Source organism: Balaenoptera musculus, chromosome 7 (assembly GCF_009873245.2).
Source record: "Balaenoptera musculus isolate JJ_BM4_2016_0621 chromosome 7, mBalMus1.pri.v3, whole genome shotgun sequence".
NCBI classification, from domain to species: Eukaryota; Metazoa; Chordata; class Mammalia; order Artiodactyla; family Balaenopteridae; genus Balaenoptera; species Balaenoptera musculus.
In genome coordinates this window covers 47972885-47989608 of record NC_045791.1, presented here as the reverse complement: position 1 = coordinate 47989608, position 16724 = coordinate 47972885, and the positions used below count along the sequence as shown (strand labels likewise).

The following is a 16724-nucleotide window of genomic DNA, read 5'->3' as shown; positions in this document are numbered from 1 at the left end:
TTATTTCCCTGAAAATAATATTAACTTGCTTAGATTCGTTTTATAATATTCGTCTATTCCCTTAATGGAGTGACAAGTAATTGAAATTGCTGTGAAAGAAAATGATTAGTTTATCCATTCTTTTTGGATACTTGTCTCCAGGTACACTTTCACAGGAATATATACTTTTGAATCACTTATAAAAATTATTGCAAGGGGCTTCTGTTTAGAAGATTTTACCTTCCTTCGGGACCCATGGAACTGGCTCGACTTCACTGTCATTACATTTGCGTAAGTGCCTTTCTTGGAAGCTTCAAAAGAGACTATATTTTGTCTTCTATAAGTGCTCATGCTTTTGAAGAATAAGCTTGCTTTAACTGTAGAATATTTCAGTGTGATTTATATATTTAAGCTCTGGATTTTAATTTAGCGCAACAGAGTTCAAAGTGGCATTTCACTTTGGCATAAAGGCTTTGCAGTAATTGAAATTACAATTTTCACATGTAACAAACATCTGTCAGAAAATTTCATACATGCTGCTTTTTCAACAGGTGCACACACACACACACACACACCCTAATATGAAAGCATAAATGTATTCATAATACATCTGTGAAAACGGCTTTTTAAAATTACAGCCAGAAACAATTCGGCTGACCCTACAGATTTCCATTGACCTTACCCACGTCACACACTCTCCCCAGCTTCTTTGGTAGAATAATAGAAAATAAACATCAAAACATTCTGACAAATCACACTAATAGAAAAAATAAGGTAGTTAATATATTATGTATTTAATATTAAATTGTTATTTCATCAGTCAATTGATAATTAAGACATATAAACAAACACACTCTCTCTGCCTCTTCCTATATCTTACCTGATCCTTTTCCTTTCTTCTTCTCTTCTTTCCCTTTATAATTTTCTTCATCTTTTTCTTTATATTAAGCTTCTTATCCTTATTTCCCATCCAGATACACTCAGTATTATGCACAATTTCTGCAGTCCTGCTTATTATTATTATTTTTTTTGGTCTAGTGATATACTTCCCCGAAGAAGAAGACACTCAGAAAAGTAACAGAAGGCCACTCAGCAGTAGGTAAAATTAGAGTGTGGAGGAAGGTGGACCAATACAGTTCACTCTCATCCTTCAGGAGCTGACATTCTTGGCCTCTTACAGGTGTAAGGAGGTGGATGGATGGGCAGAGGAGAAATGGTGCTGATATTCTCACGGCTCCGGATGCTGCCTATCTCATCTTAATTCCATATCTAGTCAGGATGATTCTTCACCATTCCCTCTGGCCACAGCTCAGAAGAAGGCATATTGGGGCTACTGTTTCTTGAGAATAAAATAGCAGTAATGGCAGGAGTAACCATTGGGCCCCCATAAAATATTGTTCTTAATTTGCCTAGCTTTCACTTAAGAGTTACACTAGGAAATCCTGATCACATACAGATAGGCAGTAAGTCAATCTGTCTAAATTTCTCTTGGATGATTTCATGATTTTTTTTTTATAAGAGTATTTTATGCTATTACCCATTTGTTTTTTGTTTTTTTAAAATTTTATTTATTTATTTATGGCTGTGTTGGGTCTTCGTTTCTGTGCGAGGGCTTTCTCTAGTTGCGGCGAAGGGGGGCCACTCTTCATCGCGGTGCGCGGGCCTCTCACTGTCGCGGCCTCTCTTGTTGCGGAGCACAGGCTCCAGACGCACAGGCTCAGTAACTGTGGCTCACGGGCCTAGTTGCTCCGCGGCATGTGAGATCTTCCCAGACCAGGGCTCGAACCCGTGTCCCCTGCATTGGCAGGCAGATTCTCAACCACTGCACCACCAGGGAAGCCCTGATTTCATGATTTTCATGTATATTTTTAAAAACTAATTCCATGACACTATAGCCAAGAATTATTTTCTTTCTACTTAATTCTCCTAAATTACACATGGTATCGATTGTATTGCTTTTTGAAATGGCAACAGGATTGTGTGCGTTATGAAGTTTACATCTAGTTAACATCCTTAAATTATCTGAGTAAAGAAAACCATAGTGATAGACCCTAATTTCTAAATTGTTACTTACAATATTATCATTCAAAATCACCAAGAAGGTCTTTATAAAAGACCCAAGCAAATAATATAAATCCTGCTTAAATCTTGAATAACTCTTATTTAATTCTACAGGTATGTAACAGAATTTGTAAGCCTAGGCAATTTTTCAGCTCTTCGCACTTTCAGAGTCTTGAGAGCTTTGAAAACTATTTTTGTAATTCCAGGTAAGAAGTGATCAGTGTAAAGCATAAGGATCCTTGCACCTACAGCTCTTTCTTTGTATTCTGTTATTGTGTTTGTATGTGAACTCCCTATTACAGATATGTGACAGAGTTTGTGGACCTGGGCAATGTCTCCGCCTTGAGAACATTCAGAGTTCTCCGAGCACTGAAAACAATTTCAGTCATTCCAGGTGAGGGTTAAACACTGAGGCTCACCCATCATGTTTTTTTCAGCAACTGTCTCTTTTCTTGACATTCAGCATTACAGAAAATCAGGGGTCATCATAATTAAAATCATCAAAATCGTAACTATCAAAATTGGGTATTATTCAGAAAATGACTCTTATTATTTGAACATAAAATTTGATGTTTTCACATTTTTCATCATCCTTGGAGCTTAACAATTTCTTGCATGAGACACTGTAATATACAGTCTATGTGATTTGCACTTAGAGATGTGCTGGGTTTTTTCTCCACATCAGTCATACCAAGGATTTGTTCCATATCAAATGTACCGATCTGTAATTTCTTGTTCATTTTAGGCGTTGGTGACAATGTATATACAATGTAAATCTTAATATTGCTTAAAAAGACAAGGGAATAAGATAATAAAGAGTAGCATGGGTCTGCATGGAGGATTATTATTATTATTATCATTTTTTTTTTTGGCCGTGCCATGCAGCTTGCAGGATCTTAGTTCTCCAACCAAGGATTGAACTCGGGCCACGGCAGTGAAAGCACCGAGTCCTAACCACTGGACAGCCAGGGAACTCCCCAAGGAGTTATTATCCTAAAGTGCAATTATACTCCAAACCACTTCCAGTTTTATAGCAAAACCTTTCCTACTTATGAATAGGAATTTTAAAATATTTTTATTCACGTAATTTGTTATAAAACTGACAACTGACCCCAATGAAAGAAAGTATGGGGCAAGTTTCATTAGCAAAACGGAGAAATACAAGACCTTAATATAGGCTTTGTGAAGACCATGAACTTCCAGCTATTTTCTCCCAACCCAATGGGATATGGATCTTCATTTCATGGTTTAGATTTTTTTACATTTCCAGAGTTTATTTCCATAAGCACTTCAGCCTTCCATGAAGTGTTGCTCTCCCACTAGCATTGCAATCATTTTCAGACTTATTCATGGAGTGTATGTTTTCAAGAAAATTGTGTGAAGCTTTTGGTATTTCAGACATTCTAAGTCTTCATAGTAATAACCTTCTTTCTTTCAGGCCTGAAAACCATCGTAGGGGCCCTGATCCAGTCTGTGAAAAAGCTCTCAGACGTCATGATCCTGACTGTGTTCTGTCTGAGCGTGTTTGCACTGATTGGGCTGCAGCTCTTTATGGGCAACCTGCGGAATAAATGTGTACAGTGGCCTCCCACCAATGCTTCCCTGGAGGAACATAGTGTAGAGAAGAATATAACTGTGAATTACAATGGCACACTTGTAAATGAAACTCTCATTGAGTTTGACTGGAAGTCATATATTCAAGATTCAAGTAAGAATTACTGTTATGTAGGTTTATTTTTTCATTGTTGATCGTCTTTCCATCTAGGCATGGAAAATTTTTTAAATGATTGCATAACAGGTTGTGATCTCTTAATCACCTTATAATGGTTTGCACATACATTTAATTATTTTATTGATAACTATGATAACTATTTTATTGATAACCCTATGGGAGGCTGAAAAATTCAGCTAGAAAGAAATTTTCTTAGGATATTGGGTTGCTGTACATTCTTCTCTTCACAGTGTACAATGCTGTATATTGTCTCATTTGAGACAATCAAATGACATAAAGTATTTGAAAACCCTTTGTAAACTCCAAAGTATTACGCAAATGTAACCCATTAAACACTAATTGCAGAATGTGTTTTATGTACCAGAAAGTGCACAGGATGCTGGGAAAATAATGGTGATGGCACATGATTCCAGGGTGCTTATAGTTTACCAGGTTATTTTTATTGTTGTATTATGGAAAGCAAGTGAGACCTAAAGGTTAACATTATTCTTACATTTGTAGAATAAGAGTTAAAAGTAGTATTACATCAAAGAGAAGAAAATGAGAGTCAACGTTTAGGAGAGAGAAATTTAAAATGTCATAAAACTGTGAAGTTATGAGAATCAGTTTATCTTTATTTCAAGAGTTTAGACAAAATAGTCAAACGTTTAAATAGTCTACTCTAGAAGGTTGAAAAAATAATTGGTCTGATATCCTTTTTTTAAAGTGACAGTAAAATTAACAATTTCTTTTTCTATCATATAATTTTAGTATCTGCCAGTAGCAATATTTCAAAAGCAGAGAGAAAGAACATGACTCATGAAAGGGAATGTCCTTTTAAAGGAAAATATTAAATATATAAGACTTAGACTCTAGATGTGCTTAAATATAGCTGTATCTATTATTTTAAGGTGATGAGTAATTCTTAGGAAAAAAATCAAAGAAGAAAGAAAGTCTTAGTGACTGGTTATGTGGAAGAAGTAGGATTAGTCATAAAGTTTACTTACTGGTGGTTTGATAATTCTTAAAGTAATGATAGCATAATAAAAAAAACTAATCAGTGTCTTTTTATAGTTATAGATCTGGAAAATACCTTGGTTGATACAGATGAACACTTCCATGATGTTAGTGACATGCCAACAAATAATTTGCAAATAATTGTAAATCGCTGGATTAAGAGAAATGCCTTAAGAAAAATACATGTCAGAGGAATACATGAAATGTCCCTTATTCACTTCACATGATCCTTATAAGCCCACTGCTGTCATCAACTCCCTGAAATCTGCTTTTTTTGTTGTTGTTGTTTTAATCTAAGATCAAGGAACTGATTATGAGGATGTCACTTAGGATTTATTCACTCTAGGGAAAATTTATTGGACTCCATTTTTGTTACATTCAAAATAAAAGAAGTCAAGAATATCTGAGGCTATTTTCAGCCCTAAAAATCTGTTTCTTATCATTTTCTCTAATAATATTCCATTTGTTGAACAAAGATTATTTTAAACTAAATGCAAATATAAATAAAATGGCTTACTTTTGAAAGTAATAGAAAATTAAATTTATTAAAATTAAAGATAAACATTATGACTGAAAGTTATATTTTCTCCAGATTAAACTTCTAGATCAGTGAGTTTAATGGACAAAACTTCACTTATAAATATCTGGTACCAAAAATTTGTCCAAGGCTTCCCTGGTGACGCAGTGGTTAAGAATCCGCCTGCCAATGCAGGGGACACGGGTTCAAGCCCTGGTCCGGGAAGATCCCACATGCTGAGGAGTAACTAAGCCCGTGCACCACAACTACTGAGCCTGTGCTCTAGAGCCCCCGAGCCACAACTGCTGAAGCCAGCGAGCCACAACTACTGAAGCCCACACACCTAGAGCCCGTGCTCTGCAACAAGAGAAGCCACCGCAATGAGAAGCCTGCGCACCTCAACAAAGTGTAGCCCCCGCTAGCCGCAACTAGAGAAAGCCTGCGTGCAGCAACGAAGACACAACACAGCCAAAAATAAATAAATTAAAAAAAAAATTTATCCAGAAACTGTCATATTCCTTTCACATTGTTTAATTTCATTTAAAAGTTAAGAAATTGTATCTTAATTTTCTTATGTTCAGAGAAGTAAAGACATTGAAAATTAAAATAGTTCCATTATGTATTTTTGTATCTCTTACAGAACTATACGTAGAGTAAATTTCTCAGAAGATTTAGCATCTAGAAAATATTTTTCCTACAAAATCCAAAATTGTCCTTTTTACAAAATGACTCTTTAATTCCATGTGTTTCTCTTTTTGTCATCCCCTTACTTATTCATTCAATAAACTTTATTGAAAGGCTACTAGGTCCCAAACACTAGTAATATGGAAATAATGAATGATTAGACATTTTTTTCAAGGAGGAACAGTATTTGTAAGCAAATAATCACAATATAAGACAGTGAATGTAATAATAATGGCTGTACATGTTACTGGTAGCACAGTGAGAGGATTTCTTAATTTTGCCAATCTTTAAGTGGGAAGAAAGTAGAAGCTATCAAGGAATAATTCACAGAGGAAGTGACACTTCAACAGGACATTGAAAGAATCTAACGAATTTGCCAGAGACAGAAAACTTTGAGATAGTGAAATATTCACCTATAATAATTATTTTAGCTTTAGTACAATATTTAAAATTATTTTTTATTTCACTTGTTTTAGCAGTTGACATGATTTATGCATCTTTTACTATAAGCTGCCTATGATATATTCTATAAGTTGGTAGAATGTAGATTATAATTAATTATTAGTCATTTATAAAGTGTTAAAAAATACAGAAGACAGTTCAGAAAAGTTAAAATCCCTTTATTTTGAAATATGTAGCTGTTTTGAGAAAGCAAAGAAATCCCTGCCATTCTTATCTACTTTTACAGAATGAAATTTTTATTTTTCATGCGGAGGGTAAAAAAAACACTGATACCTTTTAAAATACTATGTTAGTACCTGTGATTATCACTAATTTTACATTCATAAAGAACAAATGCTTTGTACTATTAACTAAGTATCCAATCTCCTTAATATAATATCTAATATTTAGAGGGAATAATACTTGTGCCTTTGAAAAAATTATATAATGTATTTAAAACTATAATAATCTATTTAAAATTATAATAATGTACTTAAATTATGAACTTTAAAAGAGCGGCCTGATCTTATTCTCATTTTGCAATGTCATGCAAATATTCATCATGTGACTTTTTTTCCTAAACAGGATATCATTATTTTCTGGAGGGTTTTTCAGATGCACTACTGTGTGGCAATAGCTCAGATGCTGGGTAAGACAATCATTTGTGTGTGTGTGTGTGTATATATATTTTCTCTTTTTTTGTACAAACTGACAGGTAACAGCCAACTAACTTTATTCATACTAATTTGCTATAATTAAAGTTATTTATAAGGTGAGGGATTATTTAGATATTAGACAAGCTTTCATGTTTCATAAAACAAGAAGTTATACTTTAGTTCTAATGCTGTTTCCCTTAGATGAGTATGTGTGAGCTATGAGATGACTCTGGATTATCCACGGTAGGAAAATGAACTAGACATATGTTAACACACTAATTACCAATAGAAAATAGTTTTGTAAAATATTACTAGAAATGCTATGCAATATTTTAATGATGACGTCAAGTGGATAGTAAAATTATGTTAAGTCAAAAGTTGGGAAATGTATTAATTGCTTATTTATCATACTTTTATCCCTTGAAATAGCAAATCTTCCTGGCTAGACAATATCATAAGTATAGCACGCTACCAGAATAAAAAGACAGCAGAACTTCTTATAATACTTTCTTTTGCCACGTTTACAGCCAATGTCCAGAAGGATACATGTGTGTGAAAGCTGGTAGAAATCCCAATTATGGCTACACAAGCTTCGATACCTTCAGTTGGGCTTTTTTGTCCCTGTTTCGACTGATGACTCAGGACTTCTGGGAAAATCTTTACCAACTGGTGAGAACCTAAAGAGACACATATTGTGTTTAATTGGAAGTATATAAGAAAACCAGCTTAGTTATGAAATCCAAACCACACCATAATATAATGGAAAGAGCGGAGCTTAAAATCAGATTTGACTTTCTTTACCCTATTGATTATAACACACATTAAGCATAGCAATGCCAGGAGCAGCAATTCTCTCTCAGTTCCCCTTGGCTCAAAACCTATTTCCCACCCTTCCCAGACACAGATCCTCCTAAACAGAAGGCATATATTCCCCTCAACTCTGTTTACCCGCTCAAGTATCATCCTTCAGGTGGCAGGTGATGAAAATGAATAAGCAGATGTAGAAGGATAACTTTGGTCTCTTCCTTAACTTTATTCAAAGCCTCAGCTCTTTGATGGAGATCTCCATGGTACTTTATTTGACTCTGCTTTATTCCTGATAAATCCAAGAATTCCCTCCTACACATCAGAATGTTGAATGCATGAGTTAGGGGAGAAGGAAGAGGATGATGTTAAAGAAACAGTCAACGAGGTAGGAGGGGCTGTGAACGTCATAATTATTATTTATATCAGAGTCCTATAAGACACACAGTAAGTTGGAGACAGGTAAAGCCACCCGTTAGTGAAATAATATTGAAAAAAATAATTCTGGTGTTCTTATTTTCAGACATTACGTGCTGCTGGAAAAACATACATGATATTTTTTGTGCTGGTCATTTTCTTGGGCTCATTCTATCTAATAAATTTGATCCTGGCTGTGGTAGCCATGGCCTATGAGGAACAGAATCAGGCCACCTTAGAAGAGGCAGAACAGAAAGAGGCTGAATTTCAGCAGATGCTTGAACAGCTTAAAAAGCAACAGGAAGCAGCTCAGGTAAATTCACCAAATCAACTCAGGTAAATTCACCAAATCAAATATGTCCTGTCTCATGGTACAAACCTTCTTTATTGTTTTGGTTGTTACAAAAATACTGGAGAGAAAGTGAGAGACAGATAATTGTTTGTACTTAAGAGAAGCTGGTAGTATAGGGGATTAGTAAGGATTTCTACATTGTTTTGATCATCTTTAAGTCATTTAGTTTAATTATTCTAAGATGTTTACGATATGGACCACAATAGAACTCTCTCATGCTATTTTAATCATCTTAAAATTTTAGAATACAAGGGAAAATGTGATTTTGGGGTCTTCTCAGGTGAGAAACTTACTGAATGAGTATACTGGCATTAGAAGAAAATCCTAAGAAATCATCTTTTCTTAGAAAAAATTTTATTGGTTATTATATAAAAAGATGTTCATGTGGTTCTTAGAAGATTGTCTATTACTTTCTTTAACCAAAAATATATTGTCTTGTAATGTGGTTGCTTAATTGCCTTTCTTACATAAATAAGAAAGTGATCAAATAATGTAATGTTCTCTGATACAGCAGTATCCAATAGGCATATGAAAGTCACCAATTTTATGGAGATCAGGGAACCTAAGAATTACTTGTTCTTGTAGTGAGGTGTCAGTACTCACAGTACAACAAAATGCCCTTCTTATCACTTCCATCTTTCCTTACTCTTTCCGTTCAGCATCGAAACTCACTGTTTTTAGTAAAGAAGAAAGTTGTTTGGGGAGTGTTAATTTATTTGCAAGAGTCCTTGTATTGAGAGTACTCTTGGAACAATGATAATAATCAAAAAGTGCCAGCCTAGGGCTAGTACAAGTTGTGATCAAAAAGCATTGCTTTCATCCCATGACCATGTGGCCAGCAAGAACCAGTGCCGACTTAAAGAAGCTGGGGATGGTCTTTGGAGAACTGAACATCTTGTCTTGCTTAGCCGAAACTTCTGACCCTCCCTTCTCCAGTCTTCTGAATAGAGTATTGTGGAGGGGTAAGGAAGGGATTTTATCACCTTCCATAAATCTGATTGATAATATTGTGAGAGTATTGGACAACCCTGTTTCAATAACTGGAAAGAGGATCTCAGCTCTTTATCTCATTCCTCCTATCTTTGGATTAGACCCCAGGTTACTGATCAGCTTTTCTTCCATGCTCCAGTTTTTTTTCAGTGAAAAAAAAAAAAAAAAAGACAGTGCTAATTAGATACCAATTTTTAGAGTAAATCAAATCCCAAAAGTAATATGAATTTGTGTTCTTGTCATTGTCTGATTGATCCTTTTGAATATGCAGTCTGTAAAACATCATACAAATGTAATCAATGTTAGCACAAAGGAAACCAAATTAACTCTAAAAGCCTTTATTAGATGGAAAGAAAAAAAATTCTCTTTTATACTTGCAGAGTTTCTTCGATGTAAGATTAGCTGGAGTCAGCTAAATTATTTTTAAAATGCTTTGCAAATGCTTTAGCTATTTTTTTTAAAGGTGAAGTCTTCTCTAGCTCCATGCTAAGACCATTTCTCCTCAATGTAGCAGGCAGCGGCTGTAACTGCCTCAGTGCATTCCAGGGAACCTAGTGCAGCAGGCGGGCTCTCAGACAGCTCCTCTGAAGCCTCCAAGTTGAGTTCCAAGAGTGCAAAGGAAAGAAGAAATCGGAGAAAGAAAAGAAAACAGAAAGAGCAGTCTGGTGGAGAAGAGAAAGATGACGATGAATTCCATAAATCTGAATCCGAAGACAGCATCAGGAGGAAAGGGTTTCGCTTCTCCATAGAAGGGAATCGGTTGACATACGAAAAGAGGTACTCCTCCCCACACCAGGTATGGCACTGCTGAGTTAAATGATGCATGGATGGAAATTAGAACACTGAAGAGAGGGGGAGGAATTAAACACAACTTATGAATTTTTATCAGCTGAATTGATTGCTGTGTTTATTATATTTAAACCTATCCTTTCTGTACATAGTTATGAGAAAATCTTAGTTTGCACACGTAAATCTACAGCGGGGTGTAGTTGAGATAACACTACATTGAAAGTCAGGAGACCCGGATTCTCACCTGAACCTGTCTGCTGGTACTTGTTGTAACTAATGACATTTCATCTTTCTGGTCTGCAGCCTTTTTAATGAGAAAAAAAAATGTAGATAACTGATCAGTAATGTCTTTTTGGTTATTTTATATATTTTTTTACCCCTGACTACTTTATAAACTATCATGCATGCTTCTGAAAATATTAGTCACGGTATACTTTATCAAAAAGCACATCACTCTGAATTTCAGAAGTCTTCAAGTTCCAACAACACTGTGCCTTTTAGCTGCAACAAGAACAATAATTAATTTAAAGTGATTTTAGAAAGACGGACTAAAACAATTTGTGAAAAGTGTTAGAATTTCTTGAAGGGAAAGAGCAACGGAAACAAATGTGCCCCTGTTAAGGTCATGCTACTGATATTTATTGAGTGTTTACAATGTCCATAGTAAGGTACTAAAGATGCTTGCTTTTGAATATGAAATATGGTGGTTCAGGGTTTTGTTTTTCAATATCTTTAAGTTGCGATCTGTCTCCCCAGTCATTAATCTCAAGGGCTAGAAACCGTCTCTTAGAAAAGTAATTTAATTTAATCCGAATGCACATAAAATGAGAATGTTAATCAAAAAAGAATGAGTCACATTCTGTTTTGAATGCTGAAGTCCCCTTCAACTTAATCTTGCAAAATAAAAGCACATTCCAAATGGCCATATTAATATGATTTTATTTTATTTTATTTTTTTTGGTTTCAAACTTTTAGTCTTTGTTGAGCATCCGTGGCTCCTTATTTTCTCCAAGGCGAAATAGCAGAACAAGCCTTTTCAGCTTCAGAGGGCGAGCAAAGGATGTGGGATCTGAGAATGACTTTGCTGATGATGAACACAGCACCTTCGAGGATAATGAAAGCCGCAGAGACTCCTTATTTGTGCCCCGACGACATGGAGAGCGACGCAACAGTAACCTGAGTCAGACCAGTAGGTCGTCCCGGATGCTGGCCGTGTTTCCAGCCAATGGGAAGATGCACAGCACTGTGGATTGCAATGGTGTGGTTTCCTTGGTTGGTGGACCTTCAGTTCCTACATCGCCTGTTGGACAGCTTCTACCAGAGGTGATAATAGATAAGCCAGCTACTGATGACAATGTAAGGAAGTTTTAAATAGTTCAGGCATGGCTGGCCCATTATTGCTGCCCCAGCCAGTGTTTCTACAGAAGGGAACCCCTTGAGAATGATTCCTGGTTGGTCAAGCTGTGAATGCACCTGCATCTTTTAATATCTTTAAGAGAGTATCCACCTAAAACTTAAGGCCTCAGCACCTTCTTGCATAACACCTGAATGCATTTACTTATTAAACGTGCTAAGGATAAATTAAACACAATAGGAAATGACTGCTTCCAGTTGGAGGATTTGCTATATACCCATGCTGAACTTAGACAGCAGGACATCCTCTAAAGCTCTGGTGTAAGAGTAAATGAACGATTCTTATGTTTAACTGTAATGGGTGTATAATAAATCTTTCAAACGAATTCTTCAATATAGCTCTGCTTTAGTTTAGAAGATTTTCAAGAACACTGTGCCTGAATAGATAGCTTCAATATTATCTTAAAATTTCTAGTATTCATATTTGTCTTACTAAAAAAAAAATGCTGATATAGGTCTTCTCAAAACTAATCTAAATGAAGAGACACAAAAAAATATTAATACAGGCACATAAAAGAATTGTCTGTGTACAAAGGTATGTTATGTGTTTGTGAATGTATACCCAGATGAGGAATTTCTAAACACATGCTGCCTCTTATTAGACTTGGAAATATATCAGCATGGTGAGGCATGACTAAGTCAGAATTAGATGACTTATTGCTTTGGTACCCTGGATGAAACTGTTGTCCATGCAGCATGTGTTGTTGTTTTTTTAACCTACAGTTTGTGTTGTCAATGATCATCTATGTCTTGTGTCCAGAAAATGAGATGGCAGCTACGAGTGTCATAATTATTTGTATTTCTTTAAAAATAAAGGGCTACCTTCTCAACATAAAATGCCTTGATCATTTAGATGTCATTTCAAGTTACTACTTTTTACTATTAGTTCAGAAATAAGGAAATTGTTAAATATGTCTCTCACAAATTTATCAATCATATACAAATTACATTATGTCTCATAAAATTATGAAATCAGAGGGTTAAAAAAAAAAACCCTCAGTTTTTGCTGTATGAGTAAATGGTTAACAGTTTGGACATTCCAGGCTAATGATACAATAAGTCAGCAATATCTGCCATCACCAATTAAATATGAACGTGCATGTCGCATGTGTTTCATGAATTTCACAGTGTCACATTGGTTGTTCACTTATCATATTGCTCAAGTTAATCATTTAATACATTAGCATTTTCTTTACAGGGAACAACCACTGAAACTGAAATGAGAAAGAGAAGGTCAAGTTCTTTTCATGTTTCCATGGACTTTCTAGAAGATCCTACTCAAAGGCAAAGAGCAATGAGCATAGCCAGCATTTTAACAAATACAGTAGAAGGTTTGTAACAAATTCCATTTCCGTTTCAGTTGTTTTCACTGAGCTTATATCGTCTCATTCGAAACGAATGTCTCTGTGAGTTGGAAGCAGTGTATTCTAAAGAGAACATAATAGGTCTTATTTAAGAGTTATTTGTTATACCTACTCCTGTATTCTAGAAGCTTTTTAAAAAGTTACTTAAATTCTGTGATATTGAAACTAAAGAATGTATCCTGTGTGTGGCAACTCCTTGAAAATGCAGACTAAAGCATTTCTGTTAGGGGTTTCTAATCCCATTAGCCATGGTGTTCCTCTCTTCTGTTCCACTTAGCGTAGGACTCTCAAGATTGGAGGGGAGGAGTGGGTCATTCTCACAAAATAAAAACAAATTAAAAAGATGATTCTTGGCTCTACCCTATCTCTCTGTCCTATCTCTTATAGCCTGAGGATGACACCATAGCCAGACATTAACATAGGATTACACACTGTCTACACTACTCCAACCCATATTCCTATTGAGACTTTATTTAAAAGACCATTCACTTAACTTAAGGCAAAGTATGGAACCACAGTATCAATGCATAAGAGAAGAAAACCATTCTTTGCTACCTCTGTTCTATGTTTATGTGTGAAGAAATATTTTGAGCCGTCTAAAGATTAAATTGTATAGTTTTTTTAAAATCAAGTATAAAAGAGGTTGACTGTCACAAATGGAAATGTGTTGGTTACTAAAAAGAAGTCTAGTGGATTTGAAAGGAATATATGTGTGTAAAAATATCTTTTGGTGGTTGTTTTTAATTTATTTTTTTTAAATCTAGAACTTGAAGAATCCAGGCAGAAATGCCCACCCTGTTGGTATAAATTTTCCAACATGTTCTTAATCTGGGACTGTTCGCCATATTGGTTAAAAGTGAAACATATTGTCAACCTGGTTGTGATGGACCCATTTGTTGACCTGGCCATCACCATCTGTATTGTCTTAAATACTCTGTTCATGGCCATGGAGCACTATCCCATGACGGACCATTTCAATAATGTGCTTACAGTAGGAAACTTGGTAAGCATATTGGAAGGTAAATGTGTTCAGTCTTCAAACTTTCTGTTTGAGAAACTCTTTACATTTAATAGCTTATAGCAGTCTTTCCACCACCCTTTCTACTTCCTGGCTCCCAAAAGATGGGAATTATATCTAGCTGGATATATCCTACTTTTGCCAAAAATAACAACCCTTAAGATCAAAGCAGACACTGAGAAAGAGAGTAATAGGCACAGGCCTGCAGTACTACTTGAAAAGTCAATATTGATATTTATAACTATTTCAAGGTACAGAAGCAGTCCATAGTTTAAGGACACACTTTTTGAAATGATGTTATCACAGTTTCCCTACCTGTAGAAGGCTAAAATAAAATTGCAGATCTTTTTATCTTGCTTAGTCATCATCATTATAAGCAATAGTTTAACAACTCAAAAATGTCTCCAGCTTTTCCGCTTCCAGGATCTAGGTAGACCATGCATTGTTTAATCCATCTATTTTAGATCAAAACCATAAAATATTGAAAATGTCCAGTACATTTTGTGTATTATATGATTAACAGCGCCACTTTTGGTGAAGGTTGCCACTAAATTCTTTCTCTTCTGTGTTTAAAAAACATAAATTATTAAAGTGTTTGTCTGTTGACTCAACATAGGAATATTAGCTTTTATTTGCTGAAAGAATGCTCTCTAAAATAATGTATGCATTTTCCATAATATTTGTTTTAGGGTTTAAGGTTTTTGATGATGGAAAGCAAATCATGTAAAGCATCCTGAATTACAGTATTTCTATTTTTTAAGCTTTAGTATTTATATAAGTTTAACCAAAAAGTTTGTTCGGATTTTTCCGTAAGATGTTACGTAAGAGGATTGGCCAACCCAATACTATGGAAGTAAATTAATTTTTTTCATGTGTATAAAAAATACTGATAATAGTAATGCACATATTATAATATAGATACATATGTATAATGACAACTATCTGATTAGAGGGAAATGTGAATAAGCTTATAGATACGTAAAACTGTTTATGGGAAAATCTTGTCAGTAGCTGTGCTGTATGAAGTCTGAAGGAAAATGCAGTTTGATGTGATGGAAAGAACACTGGTTAAAAATAGATTTGCTCTCAATCCTAGTTTTGCCGTTTTCTAGCTGATATTCGGCAAGTCATTGCACCCATCTGAAGACCTGTTTCCTCATCTGTAAAGTCATGGTTATAATACCTGCATTATGTGTTTAATAGCGTTTCTGTTGAGGATAAAATGAAATAACTTACATGAGAGCTTTTCATCAACTATAAATTACTATGCAAATGTAAGCTAGTAATATAATCATTACTAGTATAAACATTTTGTTCTAAGAGCAAATATTATGTCATTCTACTTTATCATTATCTGATGGAATTAGAGTAACTTTGTTTTGATCTTAGGTTTTCACTGGGATCTTTACAGCAGAAATGTTTCTGAAAATTATTGCCATGGATCCTTACTATTATTTCCAAGAAGGCTGGAATATCTTTGATGGTTTTATTGTAACACTTAGCCTGGTAGAACTTGGCCTGGCCAACGTGGAAGGATTATCAGTTCTCCGTTCATTCCGATTGGTAAAGCAAAACAAAACAAAACAGCCCAAAGACAAAAACCTTTCCAACAAGCATCATAGGTTTTACATCATAGGTTTTACCACACACCATTAACATTTTAAGTTTTTGTGTAACATTTGCACTGTCAAAAACAGTCCCTAAATGGAAAAAAAATTGTTCCCACTTATTTAGAAAAAACTTTATTGCAAAAATCCTAGTCACATAAAGTTTCATATATTGCTTAGTTACCATTCTGACTAATTATTGTTTCTAGAGATGACTACAGTTAATATTTCTGGATCTAAGAAAATATTTTAATGAAAATGTACCACATTTTAATAGTGCTTTGAAAATATAAACACCCTTTTATAGTGGTTGATGACAATCAGATATAAGATGTGCATGTAGAAATTCTTCCTAATTCTACCTCTGGAAAATATGCTCCTTCCCAAAATCAGACAAGAGAAATCTGTAGGATTACTTGTTATGTCCACTGATTCACATATATGTCCTTGCAAATCAGGGAAAGAATTATAAAGTCATGGGAAGTATTCCAGGTTTTTAAATGCAGGTGCATCTAGCTATGTCAGTGCTCCAAAGGAACATTATGAATAATAAACACTTTTCTCTACTTATAGCAGGGCTCAATGTGATGGTACTTTGCATGCTATTGACAAATGAGTATCTTTGAGCAGAGATCATCGAGATCAGATGTTAATATTAGTGTCAGGCCTGGTATGCCTTACAACCACCTTCACAAAACAAATTAAGGACAGTTGGTCCCCAAGTAATCATTAAAAATTCACTCTCAGGGAAAATGCTCTCAGGGTTAAAATATGGAAGAATCAGATTCTTCCTGGGGGGGGGGGTCCAAAAATTAGCCATGCACCTGAAAGTGATCAAGGGCAGGGCAGATGTTGTAAGAGAGTTTTTTTGTTTTGGTTTTTTTGTTTGTTTTGTTTTGTTTTT

The 16724-nt window shown here is 35.0% G+C and overlaps 1 protein-coding gene across 1 annotated transcript in view; it reads left to right on the top strand.

Moving 5' to 3' along the window:
* The window catches only part of LOC118898430 (sodium channel protein type 1 subunit alpha), a 136999-nt gene that overhangs the window by 67938 nt on the left and 52337 nt on the right, over positions 1-16724 (top strand). Inside the window, exons 5-15 of the mRNA XM_036858803.1 lie at positions 142-270; positions 2343-2434; positions 3479-3748; positions 6996-7059; positions 7594-7735; positions 8394-8600; positions 10141-10425; positions 11394-11741; positions 13030-13162; positions 13960-14198; positions 15603-15776. Coding sequence (XP_036714698.1) covers positions 142-270; positions 2343-2434; positions 3479-3748; positions 6996-7059; positions 7594-7735; positions 8394-8600; positions 10141-10425; positions 11394-11741; positions 13030-13162; positions 13960-14198; positions 15603-15776 — 2083 coding nt within the window. The remainder of the gene's footprint in view (positions 1-141; positions 271-2342; positions 2435-3478; positions 3749-6995; positions 7060-7593; positions 7736-8393; positions 8601-10140; positions 10426-11393; positions 11742-13029; positions 13163-13959; positions 14199-15602; positions 15777-16724) is intronic.